Here is a 27,512-nt window from a genome sequence, read left to right on the forward strand (position 1 = left end):
AGTTCTAGGGATTGAACCCAAAGACTCGACAATGCTAGACAAGCAAGCACTCCTTCCTGTAAGATTTCTCTCCACTCCTTGAAAATGTTTTAAGTGGCAAACCTTGATTCAGCTTTTTTTTCCCCTACCTCTCAAGCCAACCTCCCTCCCTCCCTCCCTTCCTCCCCTTTCTCTCTCTTTCCAGTCAGGGTTTCATTATCTAACCCAACTAGTGATTCTCCAGCCCCACGTCCTCAGGATTATGGCGTAGCCCAGCATGCCTACTGCTCCATTTTCAAGAGATGCCTGTCGAGATGACTTGGAACCTCCGAGTGCTGAGTGCTTTATAGCTGTGGTGCTCACTCTTGCACAACAGAAATCACAGCCTCAGTGCAGTCTTTGGGACAGAACCCTGGCATGTGGCCAGCCCTGCACACATGTCCCCATTGGTTCCCTGCCCTTTTAACTGAGGTACCCAGTCCTGGGTTTCCATGGAAGGTCAACCCTTACAATTAGAATAAGCTCTTTGGGGATGAGACAGGGATTCTATGTGGCATGCTTCTCTAGAAGATTCTTTAAACAGATGGCTTTTTAAAAACCTCCTATCCTGCCAACTTAATTTTTATTTTAAAAGCAGCTGTTTCCCACCTCATTTCTGTTGCTGTTGTTTACAGTTGTCAGTTCTTCTTGCTTTGTCTTCTCCAACACTGATACCATTGAAAGAATGCAATACACAGGAACAGATAGAACAGGAGTGAACGGCTTCAGGAAACCCACGCTTTGCTCAGGCTCCTTCCGAGATTCACTCAGATTCTCTGGCGAATGGAAATATTAGAAGTTAGAGTTGATAGGGTAAGCTGTAATGACAGTGGCCTGGCTAGGAACCTACCAGGCGCTCTGCTTCGTGAGATAGCAAGTGTGGAGTGTGAGAAAGGGTGAGCTGATTTCCATTCGGGCTTGTACAGTGGCCTGAGCCCTTGTCTCCTAGTAGGACCACTCACTGCCCGTGTTTGCCGCTCTACCCCCACCATGTCACTTACTGTCTTTTCTAAGGAAATGGGGGAGTTTCAGCTGTTTTTCCGTGGAGTCAGTTTGGGGAACTCTAAGATTAGAGTTACTGTGTTTGTGGCTTTGACATGTGTTGCCATGCTGGTTCCTGTAATGCTTGCTGTCAATCCACACTTCTGGTCCCAGTGTGAGGAATCCCTCTACCAAGGGTTTCATTGTATTGTTGTTTTCTTTAAATCTCAGAAGTTGATTGCAGTTGTGTTAGGCAGAAGGTAGCTATTTTATTTGGTTTGTCATAACTTGTGGTTTTACTGTTTATTTTCCCTATTTAAAACTTTTGAGTTGATGGTTATATTTAAATATTTAAGCCACAAATTATAATTTTATAAATTATTGGGTAAAAATTAAGGTGTATCTTAACTGTTCCTAATTGTATTCAGTCTAAAGTACAATGTCCATAAGAAATACTAACACCCAGATAACAAACACAAAAACCAGCACGAGCAGTCCAGAAACAGCTGCTTGAAGGCCTTGAGGGTCGACCTTCCTTTTCTCCTTTACAGTTAAAGTGCCAGGGGCAGCCTGGACACATGTATGTCCAGTAGCTTATAAAAAAATGTAGTGACTGTATTTGACACAGTTACTGGAACTCTCAACCATTCACTTTTCTCTTTACTAATGTCAAATACTCAAAATTGTGAATTTATTGACCTTAAATAAATCCATTTTATATAGAATGTCCCAGAATCAGTTGAATTCCTGAGTATTCTGTGTATAATTTTGTTAGATTTCATAATCCATAAGAAAATGTTAGGGGCTCTGGGCATGATGCTGTAACTGCTGTGTCTGTTGTTGAGTTTGGTTCCCCAGAGACCATGTAAAGCATCAGTAGACATGGCGGGCCACCTGTGATCCCAGTCCAGAGAGGAGGTGGAGCCAGCAAATCTGCAGAGCATGTGACTAGGTAGACAAGCCAAACATCCAGCTCTTGGTACAACAAACCCTGCCTCAATATGGCAGATGTTGAACAATCTTAGAAGAGATCCAGGATTGACCTTGAGCCTCCACATGCATACACATACATGAGCCCATATGACCACGTACATATGAGCATACCTCCACAAATGTGAGCATACACCACATATATACACAAACAGATACATATGTTAGAATACTCACTATAACAATTGGGAGGAATCAGCATTATGGGATGGCACTAATATGTCTCCTGTCAGCATAGAAAACATTTTCATATCAGTGAGTAAGGCAGAACATGTGACTTAAGTAAATAGCACATCTCTCTGGCACCAAATTTTGTATAGCTATTTTTTGTTTATAAAATGTTAGAGAGTGAGCTTTGATATCATTAGTGGATATGCTTGAGTTGCTGCTGTAGTTGAGTGCCGTGACTGTCCTGAAATCTCTATAAAGGAGAGAGATTACCTTACTCTCATGGTTGATGTGAGTGCTTGGTGGAGAGCTTTGCTTTGTTGCCTTGCATCCCTGTAGTCTGAGGATCCACGTGCTGGGCTGCTGCAGTCACTGTGCTGACACTGTGCCACGGAGCCATCTCCCAGCAGCATTTCCAGTCATCCTCCCCCTCTTCCTCCCATCATGTTCTTTATCTGAACTTCTTTCTCGGCTCAACGTCTTCTCTGGCTTCCCTTTCCCTTCCATTTGTCCAGCCCAGAAGAAAGGCAGAGCCCACTGTGAGTCTGACTGGAAAAGCTCCCTATTCTAGCCAAGATGGAGGAAGATGGCTGATACAGAAGGGAAGAAATTTTAATTATTTTCACTTATGCATTCTAGAGCAGAGGCAGGGATGCTGAGATGGAAGGACAGAGGCAGATGTGGCCAGATGACTAGACTGACCGTGTAAAATCTGACACATTTGTCTTGAGATCAAAATCTAAAAACTAAAACTCAGTGTATGGTGGCCTGGTAAACTAAGCTTGTCTCTCCTGGGGACAGTACATCACATTAGGATTTTATACTGTGTGAACGTGTGTCATGCTCAGGAGAGGTCTACTTCTGTCCCCAGAGATCTGTAAACAAAGAGAGGGGCTGCACTCACCTGACCTGACCGTACAGTACACTGGACTTGCAGAGTCTGATGCAGATAGAGTGATCATCACCTGGGGAGCCAGACAGCCTCTCCAGGCTCTGATGCTGCTATGGAAGTAATAACTAGAATTCCTTGTTTTGTAAAATTATGTCTGTATGAAGAGATCTCTCTAGCCTTATCAGGCCAGAGAGGGGTGTGTTTGAAGATAATAGAGTCTGAGGGAAAAGTGTGTGAAGTTAACTGACAAAAATTTATCTCGTTACCGTGGGCTCAACTCTGAAATAACTGGTGTGTGTGTGTGGGGGGGGGAGGAGATATGTACAAATATATGTCAGGTTTAAGTAGTACAAAAAAGAAATGTGTTTTTCAATTTTTACTTTTTAGTTTTATTATAGCTTACTTTATATAGAGTTTAGTTTATTTTTAAAATAATACTTTTATCTCCCAATTAACACTAAAATGACTTTAAATTTATGCTTTTTATTTTCTAATTTTTCTACACCTTTGTATTTGAGATGTATGAAAGAGTTGTTTTCACTGATCTGTTGGGAATTCTTAATACTTTCCAAGTTTTACTTTACTATGTGAACTCCTCCAGTGCACTCCAGTTTTCAACTGCTCTGTTAGAAGACACTTCAGGGGCACTCCAGGTGAGACCACATAAGACGGTGACATAGTCAAAGTATGCTTTGTGGGAGTTTGGACAACCAAAGAAATTTAATTGGCCCTCACACGTGAGAAGTCTGGGTCAAAGAATGACCCCAGCTAGTGAGGACAGGTCATAAAGACCTGTCAGGGAGCCATGGACAGAAAATATCCAAGGCCTCAGAACTCATGAGTACATTTAAGCTTTATGGATATGGGTCTGGTTTACATTTTAGGAGGTGTATCTCACTGCCCTGGGAACTTGGGGGACAGCAAATACGGCAGACATGGGTAGAATGAGCACAGGGTGGGGGTTAGGAGGAGCCCAAGCAGACAGTTGAGAGACTATGGCTGGACACAAGGGGCATGCCTGGTCTCACCTGACACTGGGTGAGAGTGAGAACTGTGCAGTTCCTTGTGCAGTGGAGAACTCAGAATGGATGGATTACCTAAGCATAAGAAATAAAACCAAGCAAGAACAACCAGAGTGGTCAGAGGACGGTCAGAACAAGGTGATTTCATATTATTCAGGAGTATGGATGTTCTTTCTATTTAAAAAAAAAAAAGACCATCTGGATTAGATGTTCCCGAGTTTGAACAAAATAAAAAAGAAAGGTACTGTTTGTTCTCCCTCTGAGGCAGCCGGGTAGTGGAGAGAGTTACAGGGCTCTAAACAGAAGTTTCCAGTGGGAAGAAGAGGATAGAGATGGACTGTGGAAGCAGAGGAAGCATTAAAGATAACAGGCGTCTATGTGTTGCTAGAGGTGCAGAGTGATCCCAGGCCAGGATGGAGGGACTCAGGGAAAGGGAGGGCGAGGCTGGCTGAGGCAAATCTGTGCACATTAAGGTGGCGGGTGCTGAGGTTGCTGCTTTGCTTTCCTGTTTCCATGTTGACAGCATTAGTGCTTGCTGAGGTTGGGGAGGGGCGCGGGGGGGGGGGGCGCTGCAGACACAGAAAGCTGACCAGGGAAGCAAGGCTAAGGGAGGAAGCCTCAAGGCTAAGGTTACTGATGACAAATCTGGAGTGGTGTGTCTCCATGAATTCCTCCTGTTGCTGAAGCAGCTGCCCCACCCATCTGAGACAAGTGAAGTGTGTATGAGCTAGAGTGTCTGGATACAGCAGAAGTCCAGAGTGTGTGGCCCACATGCCCCTCTCACAGGCCCGCTCCTGCCACTGTGCACTGGGAACTGAAGCTGTCCTGAGGGTCTCTTAGCTGCTTGAGTAGGTGGTTCCGATGCTGTCTTGTTTTCCTTTAAGTTCTTGTCGGCTCTTTTATACTATTTCTGTCTCCCCACTTTCTGTTTTTTTCCTTGTTGTCAGTTGTTCTATCACATTGCTGTCTGCATGCAAGTCTGTATCAGCCCTACACCCTGGACTTTGTCAACACCGGGACTTATCTGTCACCTCTCTGAAATAAAGCTGTGGGCTGGAAGACCAGACAACCAAGCTTGTTAGAATTGTGTGCAAAGTAAGAGTAACTATCCCGTGCGCGTGCGTCTCATGTGCTGTGCTTTGAGGGTGTACGTGAGTGTTTGGATCCTGTGCTGTTATTGGCTTGTTTTTCAGTTGTTCGTGTGTGAAATGCTTGTTGCCTGTATTACCATTGTGTTGTCTTAGTTTGAATTTCCATGGATTATAATATTCTTAGAGCCTGTGATGTTTTTGAGTCTATCTCTTATAATTGTATATTAGTATTTTTTTGTAAAGTGTTTTCATGAGCATTTCCTAAATTTTAAAACCATATAACTAGATATATATGCTAAATTACTTATTATTCTCATGGATTTTCAAATACTTATATATTTTATATCGAAATAACATGTTTTCAAATATACATTTTATATGCCAATACTGTACCATGTCATAACTTATATAGTCATGTCATGTGTAGATGACATAGAACAACTTAAAGCAAATGTTTTGGGAGTTTAAAAAGTAAGTTATCTGCTTGTCATATATTTTTGTGTTGTACGGATTTTCCCATCTGTGAACATTTCATGTGCATATCAACAGTTTTAAGCCTTAGAGGTATATATTCAAGTACCAGTAAGTATCAGTTTTATTATTTTCTATAAATAATTCCTTTCAGGGCTAAGGATTGACTCTAACTTCATGTATACTAGGCAGTCACCCCATCCTGAGCTGCACCTCTCCACTAACAGTTAACTTAGCTTTGACCCCTCCCAAGGCCATGCTAAAGCTTGGGGCCTTGAACAGTTGAGAGGGTACACTGTACTCTCTCGGGTATGTGACCACAGTTTGTCTCATTCCTTGGAAATTATTGACAAGGCCAAGAGCCCTCTGTCCAGCCTCCTACTTCCCAGGCCATCGTGAAGCCTGTTCCTCTGAGCTCCTCTGCCTGGAAACAGGGGGCTGCTCAGTCTCTTCTTTCCAGTGCAGGGGCATCACTGTAACCTGGAAGAAGTCCCTCTCCTCAAACTCTGTTGTATGTCTACATAAAACATAAAAAGCCCTATCACAGGGTACACATGAACTGTAGCCTGTGAAAACGGGGGGAGGGGGATATGGAGAGAGCACATTAAACACCTAGGCTGGTGCACTGTAGAGCAGGCAGAACCCTTCTCTGGGCTGTCCTCCCAGCAAGCCTGTGTAGCTCAGTGTTTATAGCTCAGTGAAGGATGTTAGGGTTTGTTAAACATACATATTTCTTACCAGTAATTTCTGGGAAGTGATCTTGAACCCGAAGAGAATATGATATTTTGCAGTGTCAGATAAATTTTCTAATTTTGTTTTATCTTGTTTTACCTAAGAACACTGGAACTATTTTGGGGCTGATGAGAACCTCGGTCCAGTGGCTGTGAGCATTCGAAGGGAAAAACCAGAAGACATGAAGGAAAACGGGTCTCCATACAACTACCGAATAATATTTAGGACTAGTGAGGTAAGTGGCAGGTGACAGAAGTGAGGGGATGGAGTAGAAGCAGTCACTAGCGATTGGAGTCGCGGAGATCGTCACGGAGGCCTTGGAACAAAGAAGGAGCAAGGCTGGGGAGATAGTTGAGTTCATAAAGTGCTGGCTAAGACTTGAGGTCAGTCCCCAGCACCCGGGGATTGAAAGCTGTCATGGTAGCGTGTGCTTGGAATGAGGCAGAGATAGGCAGATCCCTGGAGCATTCTAGCTAGACAGCCAAGCCTGCTTGGCAAGTTCCTGGGCAACCATGTTATTATTATTATTTTTTTTAAAGTGTGGATAACATCTGAGGGTCTGAGGGCTGATACCTGAGATGACCTTTGACCTTTGCACGTATGTGCATGATTAATACTCGGAAGAGGGATCTGTTCTTTGGGTGGGGATGCCTGGGAAAGGTGTTGCTTATGGCTGGCATTTGGCCTAGCTCGCAGTCAGAGTGCAATGAAGGAGTGGGGATTCCTGTGCACAGAAGGACAGGTCCCGAGGAACCTGGAACCCTGCAGAGTCACAAATGAGTAGTTAAGAGTACCTCAAGGTGCCAGAGCTCTCACAGGTGAGAGAGAACACCTCAGGCTTCTTCATTTAGCCTTCCCCACTACTGCGTAGACATTCACTGATCCAAGAAGTTTCTTCCCCTCACTGTTCCTTGTGTGTACTCTCCAAGGCCTAGAACACAGTTATTAGAGCCAGAAAACAATCTATTTATGAGTGACCTGGCTCTCTGAGGTCTTCAGATACTTTGGTTATTACTTTATTTACATATTGTGAGCTTGTGTGTGTCAGGAGTTCAGAGGACAGCTTGCTGGCATTGACTCTGCTCTTCACCATGTATGTTCTGGAGACCAAACTCAGATTATAAATCTTGGCAGCAAGTGCCTCTCTACAGAGCCCTCTCTGACCTGTCAGAGCTCTTTTGGGATTAAATATGTGAACTTTTATTTTAAGATAAAAAAGTTCCAAGTAAAAAAAAAAAAAAAAAAAAAAGCCGGGCGTGGTGGCGCACGCCTTTAGTCCCAGCACTTGGGAGGCAGAGGCAGGCGGATTTCTGAGTTCGAGGCCAGCCTGGTCTACAGAGTGAGTGCCAGGACAGCCAGGGCTACACAGAGAAACCCTGTCTCGAAAAAACAAAAAAAAAAAACAAAAAAAAAAGTTCCAAGTTTTTAAGAAAGGGAAAATAAAATAGCTTATAAAACACTTAAACCAAAAACCCATGTGGACAATTTGGAGGGTGTGAGGCCTTTGCCTTTTCTTTCTAAGCATGTACATAATTATTTCAACTATCAATGTATTGCCTCAGCCCCTAATTCATTTTAGGATTGTTCCTATAGATCAATGCCTGATATCCCTGAGGTCAAGAAAATAATGATTTTGAAATTAGTTTAAATAGAGTGTTTGGCTGTATTTCCCTCATTGAATGCAGGGCAAGTTTCAGGGGTTGGCTTCCCTTCCTAATTGTTTCTGAGCATGAACTCTCAGGAAATTAGAAGTAAGGTTTTGAAGGCAACACTCTAACATCTGATGTGTTGTTTGTAGTGGCAGGGAGGAGTGGCTAGCCTGCCAGCATTCTCGGGCTGCTGAGGCAGCACACTTTCCCTCTTCCCAGATCTATCAGACTTCTCAAACCACCCCTGTCTAATTTCCAGTTGGTTTTCTGTTGCTGTCTTTATTCACTCTCTAGGAACGCCCCCACCCCTGTGTGTGGCATCCCTGCAACACACAAACACACACACACACTTCCAGTTGATGCTCCATCTTTAGCTTTCCTTTCTTTGTGAAGTTGTTTGGCCTTTACCATGCTCTTGTCCCTGTGTTGAGCAGAGATGGGTCGTCTTCTCTCTGTAGTCCCCTTTGCCCTCAGACCCTGCACTGATGCCCCTCATCTTGCATGGCAGTCCTCTCCCCCTGTCCGGGGGTCCCTTGTGCCCTGCACAGTATAGCAGTCTCTGAATCCAAGTGGCTCTGGTTTTTCCCGTCTGCTTTTTGTCCTCTCACTGTCTCTGCCTCAGTCACAGGCCTAGCCTTCTCCCAGGCCTCATTGAGCCAGGCCTTTCCCTTAGTCTTCGGCTGAAAAGCCCAAGTGCCACACTATTCCAGTGTAAGCCATGGAGAACCATTCCACTTGCTATTTAGGGTCAAATTTAATAACCTTCAATCCCTGGCTATGTCTGTAATTCTGTCTGTTTGGGTCAGAAATCCTGATATCGTACTTGACTCTTCTCTTCTCATTCCTGCCCCAAATTTAGTCTTGCCACAACCTTTGTACTCTTGACTTCAAATACTGTGTGTCTGGAATTGAAGTACTTCTATCCCCAAGGCTTAGGCCTAGTCCAGCATCCTTCCATCCAGCAGAGAATCTCTCTAAATGCAAGCCAGATTTCCTCATTCTTCTTTAAGAATTCTTTAGCCTTCTCCATCCTGAATAGAGCCAGCCTAGGAGTCAGTGTACCTGCTGGGGTGCCTTACCCATCCTATAACTCCCCAGGCTCCATCCTTCCTAGCCATTTTGGCCTTCTCCCCCCTGGCTGCTTTGTTCCTCCTACGGCATCAGCGTTCTCAGCAGTTCCCCAGGCTTCCAGAATTCTCTGACTCACGCTCACATAAGCCACAGGGCCCTTTGCTGGCATAGATCTGAATTTTCTGCTCTCTCCCATTGAATTCTAATCTCTGATTCCATGTCTTTTTGCTAAGACTTAACACAGCTTTACATACTGTTCTTATTATGTTGTTTGTTTTCTGTCTCTCCCATAAAAATGTAAGCCTCATGAGAAAGGGGGCTTGGATGTGTTCATGACTATACTATGAAATAGTCTCTCTGCTGGGTGAGGGTGGAGGAGTACAGCTTCTGATTCTTGAGTTCCATCTTAGTCTTGACTTGATTTCTCCAAGTGTGTCTGCCATTTCTTTTGGAAACCCGGTGAGACCGCACAGTGGAGTCAGGGGCGCATAGTGCTGTCCCATCTTGGTCAGCCTCAGCAGGTCTGCATTCCCACTCCCACTCAGGCCTTGACTTTCTCTATCTGTGGCTTTGCTCATGTTCCCTTTGCTGGTTTCTTTTTGTAGAAATGTTCCTTCATTCTTTAACACATGATCTGAGGTCACCTCTTCTATTAAGGTTTTTCCTAGTAGCCTGGGCCACTGTCATTCCGTTTCTGCCTTTGCATTGTCTTGTTGTTTTCTTTAATGAACAGGCTTCCCTAGGTTCGTGTTTGTGTTTCTCATCTCTCCCTGATACTGCCACACACATTCCCAGACATGTATGTAGCCAACACCTTACAGCTTCCTGTTTAGTGGAATCTCCTCTGTGTTTCACTTCTTAGACTGCCAAATAGTAGCTAAATTCACGAACAGTTTTGCCACATAGACTTTTTGAAAATCAAGACCTCTTTAGGCTTCATGCCCGGCTTTATGTTTCTCTAGCAGATCTCTATTACTAGAGAGCATTATTGCTGGAGTTAGTATTTGATAATAGCCAGAGTGTTTTAAGAAAAGAGAAGTCATTTCCAGTGCTGTTGACTGCAGTCATTGCTTAGATGATATGAGCAGCTTATGCTTTCGGTTAGGAAATAGAAAGCATCCGCCTCCTCCCTGTCATCATTTAAAAAGTGTACCAACCACATTCTCAGTGTTCTTTCAGGGTTTCCCTGGGATGCCTCCCCTGTTCCTCAGTGTGCTGCCTGGCACTGTTGAGTGATGCAAAGACCTTGAGCTCACTGATCACTGTGAGGGCAGGCTGCCTTTGTCACTTAGGTAAATAGCTCAGTACTATAATAAACATGTCGTTGTGAGTTCTTAGAAGTGCGTTGGCTGCAGTTTTCATGTATAGAGCATCCTGTATTATGTCTCCCCCATGTACCACCTCACTGACTTGACCAACCACCAGCCATTGCTTAGCCTGGGGCAGAGCTACTGACTCGGCTTCTGGAGCCTAGTACATACTCAGTATCTCATGTTGTGAAGCCTCACCATAGCCCTTGTCTCTCTTGTAGCTCATGACGCTGAGGGGGTCTGTCCTGGAGGATGCCATTCCCTCCACGGCCAAGCACTCGACAGCCAGGGGATTGCCTCTGAAAGAGGTGTTGGAACACGTGATCCCAGAGCTCAACGTGCAATGTCTGCGCTTGGCCTTCAACACACCCAAAGTCACAGAGCAGCTCATGAAACTGGACGAGCAAGGGGTAGGTGTGCAGTCCCTGCTGCTTGGGTTTCCTTCTGGGCTTCCAGTATAGACCGTGACGATTCTTCTTAGGTGGGAGAACTGTCCCCTTTATTGTAAAGGAGATTCTTTGTGATTGTTCATTTGACCATCTCTGATTTGATCTCTCTATGACAAAGCTGATAGAGGGCTTTATCTGTGTTCTGCTCTTTCTGTGGTCACTGGCACATGCAGTGGATTTCTGAGTATGTGGGGGGAAGACATAGTATTACGTGTAACAGTAAGTATAATGATGTTATTACATTACTAATACTTAGAGTGAGAATGGCAAGTACTGCTGAATGTGTTCCTCAGATGCTGTCTGGGGACTTTAAAATATGTTATCTCATGTTATCTTCCGACCTTGAGAGAATGGTACTGTCCCATGTTATCTTCCGACCTTGAGAGAATGGCGCTGTCCCATGCCCATTTTAGAGAAAAGGGATCTGAGACATAGAGAAATTACATAATACTTCAATTTCTCACTCTATAAGCTAGAGAACCAGGATTTGAACACAGTTACCTGACTCCAAGCATGTGCTGTTAGCTGTTAGCCACACCAATTCTAAAAGCTTAGACTTAAGCCTGTGAAAAAGCCTGCTTTTTAATGCTGCAGAGATGCATTTTACCTAGGACTTTTAAAAATTAAAACTAGGGTATGAGAAAAGTAGCTTTGTCAAAACGCTCAAGGTTGCTGCCTCCATTTCTGTGTTCCCGACCACAGTGTCCTTTGATCAAGGTGCTTGGGTGAGGAGATGCCTGTGTAGAGAAAGGAAGGGGCTGCTGTGACTGGGGACCACTGCCACTCAGCAGCGCAGGTGCATCCTGCTCGCAGGGATTGAGCACACACCTTGTAGACATTCTGCCTGTGTAGCGTTCCTCGGAACGCCTTCCGTGTTTTAGACATTTGTACCCTAGCAGTGGGTAAAAGTAGCTTGAACATTGCAGGTAAAATGTAACTAGGTATGATGTCATTTGTGAATAAAATTTTATCTATGTTTTATTAACCCAAAATTCTGATTTTACTAAACTAAAGTGAACACCTTCCAAAAATTAGTGTCATGGTCTTTAAGTCTTTCCCTCCATTCACTGAACATATAAGGTGAACTAGAAGTTGGTAGAGCTTCCTGAATCCTCCTCCTCTGTCACCCTTACACAGTGTATCATAGCTGATGTCCCTTCCGTGTAAATACACAAAGAATTTTGGGAGTGTCCATTTGTCTGTGCTGCTGTAGCTTTGACACACTGCATCCTTCAGAAGGTGACTGCGTGAGCTGGAGTGCTCAGGACGGCCTTCCAGCACGCACTCTGAACATGAATAAAGGAGGAGGGTGTGGGGTGGCCAGTGGCTTTATTAGTCCAGTCATTTCAATTACTGTGCTTGCCCAGGAGGGAGAAACCCGCTCAGGCATTGATAGCACGGTCTTATACTTAACATTCACAATCTCCACAGATCAGATTGCTTCATAGAAAGACGGGGTTTTATTGCCACTTCCCTTGTTTTAAACATATTAAATTTAAAAATTCATGCTCCAGTTGTGCATTTTTATGGGGCGTCTGGCACATTTTGTGTCCTCTTAGTGATTGCAGTGTGGGGGCCGCAGATGGTTGTGACCCGTGATGAAGTGTAATACTAAGTATAGTGATGGCAGTTCATGATGGCGTTACGTCATGGTCCCTCCAGTACAGGAGCATCGCAGGGACTCCATGATGAGTTTAACTCAGTTACATTTGTTTAATTCACAGAATTGGCCATTATTCTCTAATTATCACTTCCCTATTTTTGGTTACTAAAATAATTTCTTCCTTCATAAATTATTAAGTATAATATATGACAATGGTTTTATTTGGTTAAATATTACAATATGGCCGCCAGTAGATCTAACTGGCTTTATTTTGAAAAAGATATCTTAAATACATTATTCCATAATAGAATTTCACTGTAAGCAGCCATTTCGCCAGGTAGTGGGGCCTAGCAGTTAAAGCGTGGCATTCTGTGTGAGCCGCCCGCCCCATGCCTGACTTTCTGTTGTCTGTCTTTGTCTGGGATCCACTCACTGTGTCTTCTCCATGCATGGCCTTCCAGCTAGAGCCATGGTGGTGCCTACTTCACACGCGAGGTGGGAATGCCTTGGAGCCACTTTGAGGAGTAGATTCTTTTCAAATATGCACTTTGAAAAGAAATTCACTGGGCACACACCTTTAATTCCATCACTCGGGAGGCAAAGGCAGGTGGATCTCTGTGAGTTTAAGGCCAGCCTGGTCTACAGAAGAGAGTTCCAGGCCAGCCAGAGCTACACAGAGAAACCTCATCTTAGACCACCCCGCACGCTCCTCCCCCACATCACCAATTAAAAAAAAAGAAGAAGAAATGAAAGAAAAGGAAATGTATGCACGTATGGTGCATAGCACATACTTATTGTAACATTTCTGGTTTCTGTCGTTCTTTTATCTTTCTTAAACTCAGGCATTCTGTGTATCCTTGCATTAGATTCTCAGTTGCTACCAGGAAACTGGACTTACTAAAGGAACTTTGCAGTCTTACTATATTATCTTTTCTACCCTTATTAAACTCCTAGAAAAAGAACACAAAACAATTGTCTACTATATTGTGGCATTTGGCCTTTTGTGCTTGATTCTGTCATGAGTACAGAAAGCAAAAATGAAATAAGCAGATTTTTTTGTAAGGTGTACGACAGCATGCTGCCCGCACATCTGTCACTTGCCTGTCATTTAACTGAGATTTGGTGCATGCCGGAGTTGACTCTTGAGGAAGCTCATTTTGAGACGTAAGTGAATGCTCTGTGCTTGTCCAGTCTCCTTACTTAGCTCTTTTTGAATGGCTATTTTAATTGTGTTGTTATGTGAAATGAGAAGCTATAAATCGATTGGCAAGAGTTTCACACTGGCTGCAGTTTATTAGAGTTCTGAAATTTTGTTTTAACTTTGGATTTAGTTTACCTGCCTTATTTGTCAGGTCTCTACCACCCCTTCGAGGGTATCTGTAGGACAGAGGCAGACGAGACAGCATGCATTGCACTTTACTGCATTCTGATCTCTTTGCTGACATCATCTGATGCCATCCTCAGGGTCCAGGTATTAGCTTGTCTTATGTTCAGAGCAACTGAAGTCCCAGATAGTTCAGGCATGTTCTGTTCTCTCACCTCTTGCTAGGGCCGGACACTGGCCACAAATCTGTATAAATACTGCCTTTTAAAGAATTGCAATGTTTCCTTTCCTTTTTCTTGTCTCGAAATAACTCTTTTTCCCTAAAGGGAATTGTGAAGTGGGAGGACTTTCACTATTTATTCTGTGAGCTTTGAAATTGTTTGGTCACTTGAGGTACTTTTCAGTTATGTCAGTCTTGTCTCCAGCAGTCAGTCAGATCCACCTGGGCCTCATCTACTTCTTGCATGGGGAATGATACATTGTGTCATGACCTGTTTTCAGGAGCTGATAAATGTGTAACACTCAGTACAACTCTAGGCGCTTGAAAAAGAGTCAAGGAATCTTAGGTGCTATTGATGGAAATAAAAAAGTCACTGGTTATTTAAATGCATTGTCCTGTTTCATCTTCGTAAAGTCCTTTGGGAACACTCCTATTAAAAGTAAAATATTGTACTCTACAAGTAAGGGCAAGTGGAGCAACTCCACACACACACTCCTCTAGATTGATAAAGACTGTGGGAAATAAATAGGCCAGTAAAACACAGCTCATATCCATGAAAGAGACAATGCCATACAGTATACCGTAACAGATGTCAGACCTTACGTAATGAACTTAAGATAATTGCAAACAGAGAGATCAAAGGGCGTGAGTCAGGATTGGCTGACAGGATCAGAATGAGGTGCCCCTTGAAGGGCAGAAGGACATGGTCAGATGTTCCAGACCAGAATCAGTAGGAACAAAGTCAAAGGAAAGGCTCCATGTGTTCACAGAGCAGCAAGCAGGCTCACCGAGCAAACTGAAAACTAGGGTTGAGCGTGACTAAGCCAGGTGCTGTGTGGAATAATTTGCATGCGTTATCCAGGTACAGACTTCATAGCCCACATTCCTGACCCCTTTGCTGTGTGCCCCAGTCTACTCCTCCTAGAATGATGATCCAGATCTTAAAGGCTTCAGCACTCAGCATGAAGTAATGTGTTAAACCCAAATAGAATAGAGTAAGGCTGGCTTACGCATGTCAGAAGCTCACTTGCTAGTTTGTTGTAGAGAGAATCAATAGTTCTGCTTCATTGGGAAATGTCAAGTCTCATATGCCTGGTAGTGATTTTGACTGAATGAATATTCATTTTAAAAGGTGTTCATTAAGAATATGAAAATGAAGATATGTTGTTTTTCAGTTTTTAAAGCGATTACTTTTCTAGTTGAAGTTAAAGAGGAGGCATAGCCATTGTGTGGGGCACCCATGGCACCTGATAAGAGTGGCTGTCAGGCAGAGGCCCAGTTCATAATGAATAGCACTGCTCCTTGGATAGCATGTGAATGGAACGCTGGAGAACCTGTTCACTGCCATGGGGCATTATTTTATTGTGAGGCTAAATGAGTTTGCCCGGCCACTGTCATCTTTATTCAAGCAGCCTATTTTGAAAAAATGACCCATAGGGGAAACATTGTATATAAAACCAATTTTCTGTGAGTGACACTTTGGCAGAACAGTGACACTCCTAGAATTTAAACCTCTTAGATTATGAGAGTACCCAGTGCCATCCAGAAGGTACCAGGTGACTCCTGGACCTAGACAAGCATTCTCAGGAATTGCACCCGTCAGCCCTCAGGACAGTGCTGCTGCGTGTTTTGTGCCACCCATCCATGCCTGCCTGACTGAGGCAATGACAAGATAGCATTGGGAACCGAGGCTGTGTTAGGAAGGCAGTTTGCACTGATGAAGCCCTGAAAGACCAACTCACAGGCAGTAAGGGCTCTTTCTGCATAGTCTGTCAAGTAGCTGTCTGGTGGACAGACAGTTCACTGTTCTTGGTTTTAAATTATGGTTATCTTTGAAATTCAGCCCTCAAGTGAAAATTTAGGCCTTCTCTCCCACGTAATGAGTGAGATGCCTTCAGACAGTCCGAAGCGTAGGTGATGTGGCCGTGCTTGAGAATCTCTGTGCTCCCGCTTCCTATCACCCCCTGTTCCACCCAGCACGGAAGAGCCATGGATCCCTGAAGCACAGCATTACTGTGCTTTGCTTCCAGGTTTCCTTGGACCCTTCCTGTTTACTTGGTGTGTTTTATAGACCTTCCCATGCATCCAGAGGTCTAGTCATGTGACTGCCTGATACTCTGTTGTGTGGCTCTGCCACTGGGGAGGTAATAACTTCAGCTTCCTCTTTGAGGAACAGTGGAGTGATTTCAGTCTTTCACAAACTAGGCCTGAAGAAGACTTTTTCCTACATAATGGAAAATCATCTCGATGTCAAGTTAGATGTATTTATTATTAGCTCAATACCTCCAGATGAATCTTTTCATTTTTGGAGATGTTTTTCACAACATACCTTAGAATAATATTAGATTATGTGTTTAGAATATTTTATTTACATTATGCCAAAGATAAAAATAGATTAGCATAGACTCTGTGCAAGTGTACATAATTTTGAAATTTGTCAAATGAACCACTTTCCTACCCAGCCTAATAGCTATGTTCTTTCTCTCCTTCCTCCCTTCTTTTGCATTCAGTTTTTGTTTGTAATTACCAATGAGGATAAAATTTTAAGTCTTGGATAGACTGAGAAAACATCAGTACTGACAATAAAGATTTTCTTCTTTAGGAGGAAGTCAGAGAGTTTTGTTTATGAAGGCCAAACCAAAATGAACACTGTCCAAAAATCCCCATTTTCTGTAGACAGAAAGCTCCTTGTAGACCAGCTGCCTCTCACCCCCTAGAATAACCAGGGAACCCAGCAGGAGAGCATTTTATGAAAACAGGTTGAGAGTCTTGCTTCTGAAAAGGTAGAAGAAGGCCTCCCACTCTTTCTGCTCACTACAGCCAATTTAATGGCTTGGACATTATATATAATGAAGACAGAAAAACAAGGTTGGAAGGTAGATGGGAGGTAGGCAGGAGGTGGGAGGTGGGCAGGAGGCGGGAGATGGGCGGGAGGTGGGCTGGAGGTGGGCAGGAGGAAGGAAGGAGGTGGAGTGGTTATGGATGGCACACTGATGAGGTTCTGGCTTTTCTTTTTGGCTCCCAGTTTGGTTTTGGAAGAGGCCAAACACTGTCAAGTCCTGACAAGCTTGGACAAAACTTTTAAAAATATTCTATAAATAAAACAGTAAAACCCTAAACGGAAGCGCCTCCTTGTGCTTAGGTGACTCTGCTGGAGGGGACAGGTTGGGAGCTGGACTTGCATCTCTAGACCCTGTTCCTCACATGGTGGCAGCAGACAACAGGTATTTAGGAGGTCTCTTCAAGGCTTACCTGCACTGCTGTGAAGCCACATAGAGGCTAAGAATGGTGTTCTCCTGCTCCCTGTCCTCAAGCCACAGTAGCATCTTTGGAGGCCCTAGTAGGCTGCCAGGACTTCCCTGTCCATCAGTGGTTAGCTTTGTCCTCGGATGGCAGGAGGGGCAGGAGAGGAGCAGTCATTAGAGTCTTCTGTGCATGAGGCAACTGGCTTACCTTGTTCTCCCAACAAACACTGCACACTTGAGCCATGGTAGAGTCTGGTGCCACTGGGATGATGTCACCATTGGCCCTCAGCAAGATGACAGGAAGCAAGAGTCTAGAGACTTTGGAGAACTTATGTCCCATGCTTTGAGAACTGTGGCACACTGAAGAACTCTTAACATGTCATACCTCATAAACATCTAGATGAAACACTTAATTCTAAAGGTTTAGAAAAACTGGGTTAACCTTGTGGGGCTGGTCACCCCAGTGTTCTTATGGCCCTCTCTGGGAAGATGAGTGAAATGCAAGACTTGATAAGATGTGCCCAAGAGCCATATAACTGAGGGCTGGTTCTGAGCTCTGGCTGGACCCTCTTCCCAGGAATGCAGGAGTTCTTGAGTCAGGTTGTACTGTTTCACCAAGTGCCCAGAAAAAAACCCTTTCATATCATAGAGGTCTTTTTGGATTTTGGAATATTTCAGTAGACTACTGATGGAGCATCTGTATTTAAAAATTTAAGAATGTTCAGGTTGTATCTGTTTCTTGATTCTGTGTGGAAGTACCTACTTTATGAAAGGAGGAGTTTGGTACTGCTGGTTCCAACCAGTAGGCTTACCAGTGCTTCTGCTGGTAGTTGAAAATGGCTTCATTTTGCTGATGTACGGCTTTAGTTGGACTGACTGTGGTTAATATATATATTTGTGAGGCCTGGTGCTGCACGCCTTTAATCATAGCTCTCAGGAGGCAGGGGTAGGTGGATTTCTATGAGTTTGAGGCCAGTCTCATCTATAAATTGAGTTCCAGGTTAGTACTACATAGGAGCCTATCTCAAAATACAAATAACCCAGAAAATAAACATTTGCTAAGTGACCAGACTCTTGGATCAGGGACCCATAGGAGCAGCTTGCCTGAGGCACAGAACTGTATTCCATTACTAAAAAGCCCAGACGTACTTATCAACAAAATTTACACAGCGTAGACCCCGCCTGTGTCCAGGGTGGCACTCAGTTCATTGTTACTGCTTTGAACTTTATATTTAAATACTATATATTCATTTTCAAAGCCCACACAGCTATGTGTGCCTCTCAAAGCAAACTGATCCATTTCACAGAATATGCCTGCAATCCCATGGTGCTCACAGATTGACGCTGATGCTGGCACAGGTGACACTGGTACCCTGCCTCTTCTCGGGACACGTTTGTGTTATGAATACCAGCAGGAAACAGTCACTAGCTAAGGATTTGAGGAGTCTTGAGTTCAGAGAATGCCACCTACACTTAATTTCATTGGAGCAGAAATTAAGTTTATAGTCATTTTGTCAGTTTCAGAGAATAGAGCAGGTGGCATCTGGCAGTTTTAAAGTGAAGAAAATGTGACAATCTAGCAGATTTCTTAATCCTCTTATAAAACACTGTTCCTTTCAAAGCAGGGAAACTGGAAACCAGCTGGCTGTCTTCGGAAGTGACCATGGCATGCTCAGTGACAGAAGGGCACATTGTGTCCTCCTGGAGCCTGCCTGTCTGGTGCTTTCGTTCTCCTTACTTATCTTATTCCACAGTAGACTCTTTAACATGATAAATGAACCTGTTGAATTTTGCAGTGAAACCTTAGGCCTGTAAGAGGTTCTTTAAAATAACCTTCAAACCAAAAGGGAAAAAATGCTTCCCACTGAGCAGGGCGACTTGTATTTGTGGCCTGTGCAGGCTGATCTGGGAGGTGCAGCCAGACAGCACAGAACTCCCTCCTGTCTCCAGATCACTATCTCTGAGTTCTGCCTGTAGGGTGAGGAGGTGCTGCCATTCAAACTGCTCTGTTCAGGACTGCCTCTGTAATGGGCAGAGGGCATACCATTCCCTACTTCCTCTCAGAGATCTCATAGGACTCTTAGCTGGGTTCTAAAGCTGGGATGAAACCTCTCCTTTCAGGGTTCTCCTGCTATGCTAGCGTTAGCAGCCAGCTGAGGCAGGGCTGAAGTGTCAGTGATTATACTTCGATATTTTCCTCGCTTTTTTTCCCCTCCTAAGTGTGATAAGCAAAACAAAAACAAAAAACAAAACTAAGCAAACCAGTGTATGTGTGTTACCATTAAAGTGAAGTAAGACTACTCCCACCTTACATGCTGTCTTCCACCAGTGCATAGTAGCTTGTTTAGCTCTTTGCAAGGTCGAGACTTGGGCTTTACTTTGTCCCCATGTGTGTAGGGACAGGTGAGCAGAGTGACTTCCTGTCTGGGTATGGTGAGCTTTCTGTTACCTCAGGAGGGGAAAGGGACAAAAAACAAGCAAGCACCGGATGTCTTTCTGAAGATGCTTTCTGTGAACCATGTATGTCATTTAGAATGTTGATAAAGGCAGAACATGCATAAAGGTTCATAGCTCTCAAATGGCAGGAACCTGAATGTGTCTTCAGAAGTCAGCAATTTTCAAATTGTAGAAGGATAATAAAATACATGCACAACATGTTAATATTCCCAGTGTGATATGGGATAGCACTCCACTGTCAAAGACATGAATATTTATGCAGGGAAAATATGAATATTCATACCAAGAAGAATAAATTAAAAGTTAGGATGACAGCCCTTTATCAATTTTTGCTTCCAAGTATGTTTGCTTAAATTGATTTCTTTTATTTTCAACTTGAGAATTGCAAATAAATGGCTTTGGATACATATGTTACGTGACAGACACAGAATAAAGGAAGATTATGAGGCAGGCTTACTGGTGCACCCCTTTAATCCCAGCACTTGGGAGGTAGAAGGCTCATCTCTTGCAAGATCAAGACTAGCCTGGTTTATAGAGGATGGCCCAGGCCAGTAAGGGCTACACAGAGAGACTGTTTAAAAAAAAAAAAAAAAAAAAAAGCAAGCAGGTAAGGCAGGACTACCCACTGCACAAATTACTTTCCTTCCATTCATTCATTTGTCTGCTAGATGAGTAAGGTCAAGCGGATAGTCTGTGCTGAGGATCAGGCAATAACTGTATGGTCCATATTATGTGGTATTTGGCAGGTAGCGGGTATTCAGTAGATACTGGTTACTAAAACTTCACCTTACCAGGCATAGTGGCTGCACCTGTAGTCACAGCTGCTCCAGAGGCAGTAGAAGGCTGTTTGAGCTCCAGAATGTGGAACCAGCTTTTATGCCTCGCAAGGTGGGATTCCAGTTGACGTCTAAGCAAACAGCACCAAGTGACAGCATCAGCCCCTACCCCTCAGCCCCCATTTTTTCCCTAGTTGCTGGACATTGAGGGAGAGGGTTAAGAGCTCAGCACTGTTTATACTAGTTCTCCAGGTCTACATTTTTATGTTGCAAACTTACTTCTTATTGGGAGCTCAGTATCCTTTGCAAAGTTGTTTGTCAGATGGCAAGCTTCTCAGTGATGAGTGTGTGTCTTGATCACTGCTGTATCAGCTACATCTGGGAATGCTTCACTTAAGGGCAATGTGAACTCTGTTGTATCTCATTTACATCTGGGAATGCTGACTTTGAGGGCAGTGTAAAAGGTATATTTGCCCCCAAGCTGTCCTGCCATTAAGACATTTAGAAGTGTCTCTAGCTGTGTGCTGGTGACACTGGTCTCTACCCAAGCTCTATGCTGGAGCACAGTCAGCACACTGTTCAAATGGTGGTGGTGCAAATCTGCTCAAATTCTTCAATGCCACGGTTATTAATAGGCTTTTTAGTTCAAAACAATTTATTTTAAAGTATGTTTTGATGAATAGATGTCTGTTTTTATTTAAAGGCCTTAGATTAGTAAAGGGGAGATCATTGAGGATCGGTTGGCAGTTTTGTTCAGGCTGTTCCGAAGCCTCTCCTACTTTGTAAATCAGGAAAAGAAATTCCCTGAAACCCCACCATCTGCTCAGTGCTGTAGGATGTGACATGCAGCAATTCCAGCTTACTCCTCTGTCCTTTCTTTTAGCTGGGGGGATTAGAGGTAGTTGTTCCATTGTAGTTTTTGGATCTGAGGCAGAAGAATTAAAAGGATTCCCCGAGAAGGGAGCTAGCTAGCTATTGGCTGGGAGTGTGTCCTGCAGGACTTGTTAGCACTGGGAGGCAAAGCATACCCATCTCTATCTACCTCACTGTATCTCCTGCCTCCACAGCTGAACTATCAACAGAAAGTAGGCATCATGTACTGCAAAGCAGGCCAGAGCACGGAGGAGGAGATGTACAACAACGAGTCTGCAGGCCCAGCCTTTGAGGAGTTCCTTCAGCTGTTGGGGGAACGAGTCCGGCTAAAAGGATTCGAGAAGTATCGTGCGCAGCTTGACACCAAAAGTAAGACATACTTACCCTTCCTGCTCTGCTTGATTTCTCTGCATGCTGATGTGCATTTGCTAAACCATCCATCCAACAGCACTGCCTCTTGCTGCAGAAAATCAGGCTGGGAGGATGCAGCACTAGAAACATCAAAGACCATGGCCGTCTTAGTCAGGGTTTCTATTCCTGCACAAACATCATGACCAAGAAGCAAGTTGGGGAGGAAAGGGTTTATTNGGCTTACACTTCCATACTGCTGTTCATCACCAAAGGAAGTCAGGACTGGAACTCAAGCAGGTCAGNAAGCAGGAGCTGATGCAGAGNCCNTGGAGGGATGTTNNTTACTGGCTTGCCTCCCCTGGCTTGCTCAGCCTGCTCTCTTATAGAACCCAAGACTACCAGCCCAGAGATGGTCCCACCCACAAGCGGCCTTTCCCCCTTGATCACTAATTGAGAAAATGCCTTACAGTTGGATCTCATGGAGGCATTTCCTCAACTGAAGCTCNTTTCTCTGTGATAACTCCAGCTGTGTCAAGTTGACACAAAACTAGCCAGTACAATTAACCCCTTGTCAACTTGACACACAAATACATCACTAGTAAGCCTCAATCCTTACATACTTATTCATCCCCAAGATCTAAATACTGCTTTGGACGTTGTACATCGTGGTGCGGAGCCTAGTGCGCACCACGATGTACAACGTCCACAAGCAGGAGCTGATGCAGAGGCCATGGAGGGATGTTCTTTACTGGCTTGCCTCCCCTGGCTTGCTCAGCCTGCTCTCTTATAGAACCCAAGACTACCAGCCCAGAGATGGTCCCACCCACAAGGGTTCCCCCTTGATCACTAATTGAGAAAATGCCTTACAGTTGGATCTCATAGAGGCATTTCCTCAACTGAAGCTCCTTTCTCTGTGATAACTCCAGCTGTGTCAAGTTGACACAAAAGTAGCCAGTACAATGGCCCAAATGGCATCGCTGTCATCAGACCTGTTGGATGGTTCAGGGCTTGGGCACAAATGGTGCTCCGTGTACCAAGTGGAACTGCAGAGATTCCACTACACATGGATGAATGTTAGGAGGACTGAAAAGGCCAGGAACTTAGTCTGATTGTAAGACCTATACATTTTACTTTTATTGGTTTATTATATAATCCTGTGTTCTTCTGCATAGCCAACCTTTACATAACTTTCCTATTTATTTTTACATTCTTGTTTATATCCTTGTTTATATGTGTGTTTGGGTGTTTGTATATGATGTATATGTGCATGTGACTGTATGTGTGTCCACTACTTCTGCCCCCAAGTACCTCTGGAGGCCAAAGACAAACTTCGTGGAGTCTATTCCCTTTTTGGGTTTTTTTTTTTTTTAATCTTTTTGTTTTGGAATCACCATCTCATTATGTGTCTTTGGCTGACCTGGAACTCCTCATGTAGACCAGACTGACCTGGAACTCATAAAGATCTTTCTGTCTCTTCAGTGCTAGGATTAAAGGTGTATGTCACTACACCCAGCTTCTTCCTTCTACCTTTTCGTGGGTTCAAACTCAGGTTACACGACTTTGTGGCAAGTGTCTCTACCAATGGGGCCAGCTTGCTACTCCCATCTGTATCTGTTGTTTCTGTTGCCTACAGTTCTGTTAATGTGGTGATACATGTGTGTACACATGTATGTGTGCACGTAGATGCCACAGGTGAGCCATGGGTGTTGTTCCTCAGGAGTCATCCTTCCTGTGTTTAGAGACCAGAAGTTCACCACAGAAACCAGGCTGGTGGGCAGTGAGCCCCAGGGATTAACCTGTCTCCACCTGCTCAGTACTCACTCGCCAAGCTTGCACCACCACACTTGCTATATTAATATGGGTTTTGAGGATTCGAACTTGGGACTTGATCCATGAGTCATCTCTCTAGTCTGTTTATCTTAAAACTTATTTAGATGTTATGACGACTTTTCTGTGTTGTGTGTCATTGTACTTTGTATTTCCCTACTTCCTGCCTTCCTCCAGGCCCTTGCTGGTCCTCTCTCTCCCCAAGTGCTGTCCCTTCTGCTCCTTTGGTACCAGAATCTAAAAAAACAGGCCTGTTGGTTTGCATCGGTACGTTGATTAAAGGCCTAGTGATGAGTCAATCTGTTTAACTACAGTGCAGAATCCTGCTAGGTTTCTAGAACCCTTCAGGAGAGCAGTTAAGCTCTCAGGTGTTGGTTTGGGAGGCAGTATGTCGTCTTCTGGTGCTCCTCTGTGGGGAGAGAATTTCAATTTTATCTAAAAAACTATCTTTAGACAGCTGTGACCTGTTTTTCTTTGAGAGGGTCTTTGGATTAGCACATATGTGTTGCAGGCTATAGTAATCTCTCTGGTTCTCTGTACAGGAAATTAAATAAGGCATTGACTCATGAAAACAGAAAAGCATTCATAAACTCCACTGCAGGGAGGAATTTCCTGTTGCCATAGTTTTGCTGTTGGCAGCTTAGAGACACCATGCAAGAGCAACTATGAAAAGCCATAAATAGCCTAGCTGCTTAAATAGTATGTTAATGCCTAGTCCTGCTTGCAGCTCTGTAAGATCTTAAATTGTTAGGTGCCCTTCAGCTCTTTGTGTCCCAATGTTGTGATGTCCACCTCACAGAGTCTGTACCTGTCACAAGTTGTAGGGCTCTGCAGATCATCACCAGGGAGAACCCACTGAAATATGTGCCTTGTTTCTATAACTGGGTGGTCAGTGGCAGCCCAGAAGACTGTCTATCAAGCTAACCTGTTGATGATATCATAAAGGCATCCAGAAATGCGTGATGGCTAATAAAGCAGTCAAATCACTAAGATTTAGCCCCAAGTCCTATCAACTTGACAGCTAGAGAAAGATGGACCTAGCTTGGCAAGCTGCCTCTGACTGCACAATCTAGAATTATGTAATATATTCTATAAAAGTGTCCCTTTCTCACTGAGAGGATCCTGATAGAGTTACTTCTCTGCTTTTACAGAATAAATATGCCTTCATCTGTTTTTTCTTGGTGTAACAAAATACCCAAGGCTAGCTAGTTTGGGAAGAAAACAGGTTGGCTCAGTTCTGGAGGCATAAAACCATGGTGCTGGCGTGTGCTGTGCTCCTGTGGAAGCCTCCCAGTGTCGGGCACAGGTGGAGGAGATCACACTGTAGGATGAGAAACCAGGAAGATGGGCAGGACTGAACTCAGGAGGTAGAGGCAGGAGGATCAGAAATTCAATGTTGTCCTTGGCTAAATAGTAAGTTTGAGGCCAAACTGGTTTTGTGAGACCCTGTCCCAAAGGCTGTTCCTCAGTAGAGCTTATGCAGATCTATGAATGTGCAGGTTTTACCAAATTCAAACACTTTGTGTGGTTTGTGTGTGTGTGTGTGTGTGCTTAGCCCCTCTGGTCTCCTGTTGCATATTGGTTGTATATTGTCACTAGTGTTCCAAAAGCTAATGAGGCTCTGGTTTTATTTGTTCAGCTTTTCCACACTGTTATGCTTCCGTTTTGATAATTTCTATCAGCACATCTTCAGCTTCCTTTCTCTTCCCCCCTCCCATTCTGTAGAACATCCTAATTCACACTAATTTGATCCAGTGACACTTCCAATAAAATACGGTATTATCAACCAGAAGTTGTACTTGGTAATTTTTTAAGTCTTCCATTCTCTGAGCTTCATTGGGTTCATCTTGTCCTTTAAATCCTCTAGGATTTCTGTTTGTGTCTTCCTGGATTTCTTCTTGGTATTGGATTTTTCCTGGATTGCGTTCCGCCTCAGTGCTCCAGCTGGCTGCTTACTTAAGAAGTGCTGCACTTTCTGAATGCCATCACTGTGTAGATGTCACTGAACACCCCAAAAGAACCGCGTGGTTTCCCTGAAGCTTGATTAGCCTTGCCTACAGCTACGTACAAGTAGTAGCCTTGTAGTGTTTCTAAGGCATGAAGTGGCATTGACCTGACCAGCATCCTGTTGAATTAGATGTCTCCAGTGTGCCTGTGTGGGATGGATTCACATGTCTTCTAACTCTGAACAGTTTGGTGGCTCCTGCTCTAGTTATTTTCTTTGTTTGTCTTTTAGGAAGGAGCCCTGTGCATATGTAGATTATTTTTGTCCAGTACTTAAGGGTACCTGGTTCAGATATTGAGCTTTTCTGGCTCTGAGCTTTGCCTCTCCTGGAGACTAAGCTCAGTACTGATCGATATTCTGCAAGTGTTAGTTGCTTCAGACTTCCTGAACTCCATTGTATGCTGGCTTCTCTCTTCAGACTGGGCTTAGCCTATCCTGTGCCACTGTCCCAAAATTCCACCTGAGTAGTGAACTGGGACATTATAGGGCTCACCTTACTTCCTTGTTGCCACCTCTCACTGACCCCATCCCAGCATGGACCACAGACTGTCCAATGATGTCCTTTGTTGGATGTTTGAAATGAGTTGGTTCAAATATATCTTACCAAATTTTCAAATTTATAGTGAGAATTATGGCTGGAACAGAAGTTCTAGTTCACTTTTATATTCAGTCAATCAGTCTGTCAGTCAGTCAGTCTGTGCATGCATGCTATCTTAGTGGAACCCCACAAATTGCTAGCTAAATTGTCTTTATATACATTCACATGCCTATGGTTAGATAGCTAATAAGCATTATGGACCTGTGACAGATCTGGTGGTATGGCTGGTTAATGCATGAACATGAATCCATGACTTGACCTCCAGTCTCTGTCCCTTCCCTTTCTGGTGCACTTGGCCTTTTCACACCCAAATTGTCTGGTGAGACACTTCTGCTTATCATCGTAACTGTTTTGAGGTTTTTAGTCTGCTGTGAAGCAGGAGAGTCAGGAAAGCTAAGCCTGGTGAAACAATGGAGTCATTTCTTCTCTTTCCTACCCATCTGCACAAAGTCCGTTCTCTCATCTCAGCAGTAAAGACAAACAAATAAGTATCAGATAAATATGTTGTTGGCTGGAACAGATCTCTAAAGAAATGTTCAGCAGTGAATTTTTGGGCTTCCTGTTTGTTTCCAGATTTGGTTGGCAAACACACTAGAATAAAGAGAAAAATAAACTTCTCTCTATGACATTGATTTGAAAGCTGGAGACCACCCTCATTTTAAGCTATATTTACGGATGATTATTTGAGAAGCTTTTGCCTGAATGAAGCTTGGTTGTCAAGTCAGCATACAGGGAACTTTGAGGCCCTTTGTGAAGCATTCCTCAGCGCCCTGCCCTCCCTAATTCACTGCAGTGTTGTGTGCCACCTCAGGATTTCAGCTGCAGCCAAAGGGCAGCTGGAGTATATGCTTTAGCCTAGACTCACTCAGGCTTTAGAAAGAACATAGAACCTTGGGGGGCTGGAGAGACAGTTCAGTGGTTAAGAGTACATGTTCTTACATCAAAACAATTATCCATCCTGACCAAGTAGGTTTCATTCCAGGGATGCAGGGATGGAGGCATGGTTTAATATATGGAAATCCATCAACGTAATCCACTATATAAACAAACTCAAAGACAAAAACCACATGATCATCTCCTTAGATGTGGAGAAAGCATTTGACAAAATCCAACACCCCTTCATGATACAAGTCTTGGAAAGATCAGGAATTCGAGACCCATACCTAAACATGATAAAAGCAATCTATACCAAACCAGTAGCCAACATCAAAGTAAATGGTGAGAAGCTAGAAGCAATTCCAATAAATAAATAAATAAATAAATAAATAAATAAAACAGGAACTAGACAAGGCTGCCCACTTGAAGTCCTAGCCAGAGCAATTCGACAACAAAAGGAGATCAAGGGGATACAAATTGGAAAGGAAGAAGTCAAAATATCACTTTTTGCAG

General features: G+C 43.8%; 1 protein-coding gene across 6 annotated transcripts in view; it reads left to right on the top strand.

Annotated features, from left to right (window-relative positions):
* Sipa1l1 (signal induced proliferation associated 1 like 1) overlaps positions 1-27,512 on the top strand; it is a 273,590-nt gene that overhangs the window by 174,423 nt on the left and 71,655 nt on the right. For all 6 annotated transcript variants that reach the window (XM_029484702.1, XM_029484700.1, XM_029484698.1 and 3 more), the window contains 3 exons: positions 6,470-6,600; positions 10,617-10,805; positions 21,537-21,711. In XM_029484702.1, the coding sequence (XP_029340562.1) occupies positions 6,470-6,600; positions 10,617-10,805; positions 21,537-21,711 (495 nt within the window). The remainder of the gene's footprint in view (positions 1-6,469; positions 6,601-10,616; positions 10,806-21,536; positions 21,712-27,512) is intronic.

This window comes from Mus caroli, chromosome 12 (assembly GCF_900094665.2).
Source record: "Mus caroli chromosome 12, CAROLI_EIJ_v1.1, whole genome shotgun sequence".
Taxonomy (NCBI): Eukaryota; Metazoa; Chordata; class Mammalia; order Rodentia; family Muridae; genus Mus; species Mus caroli.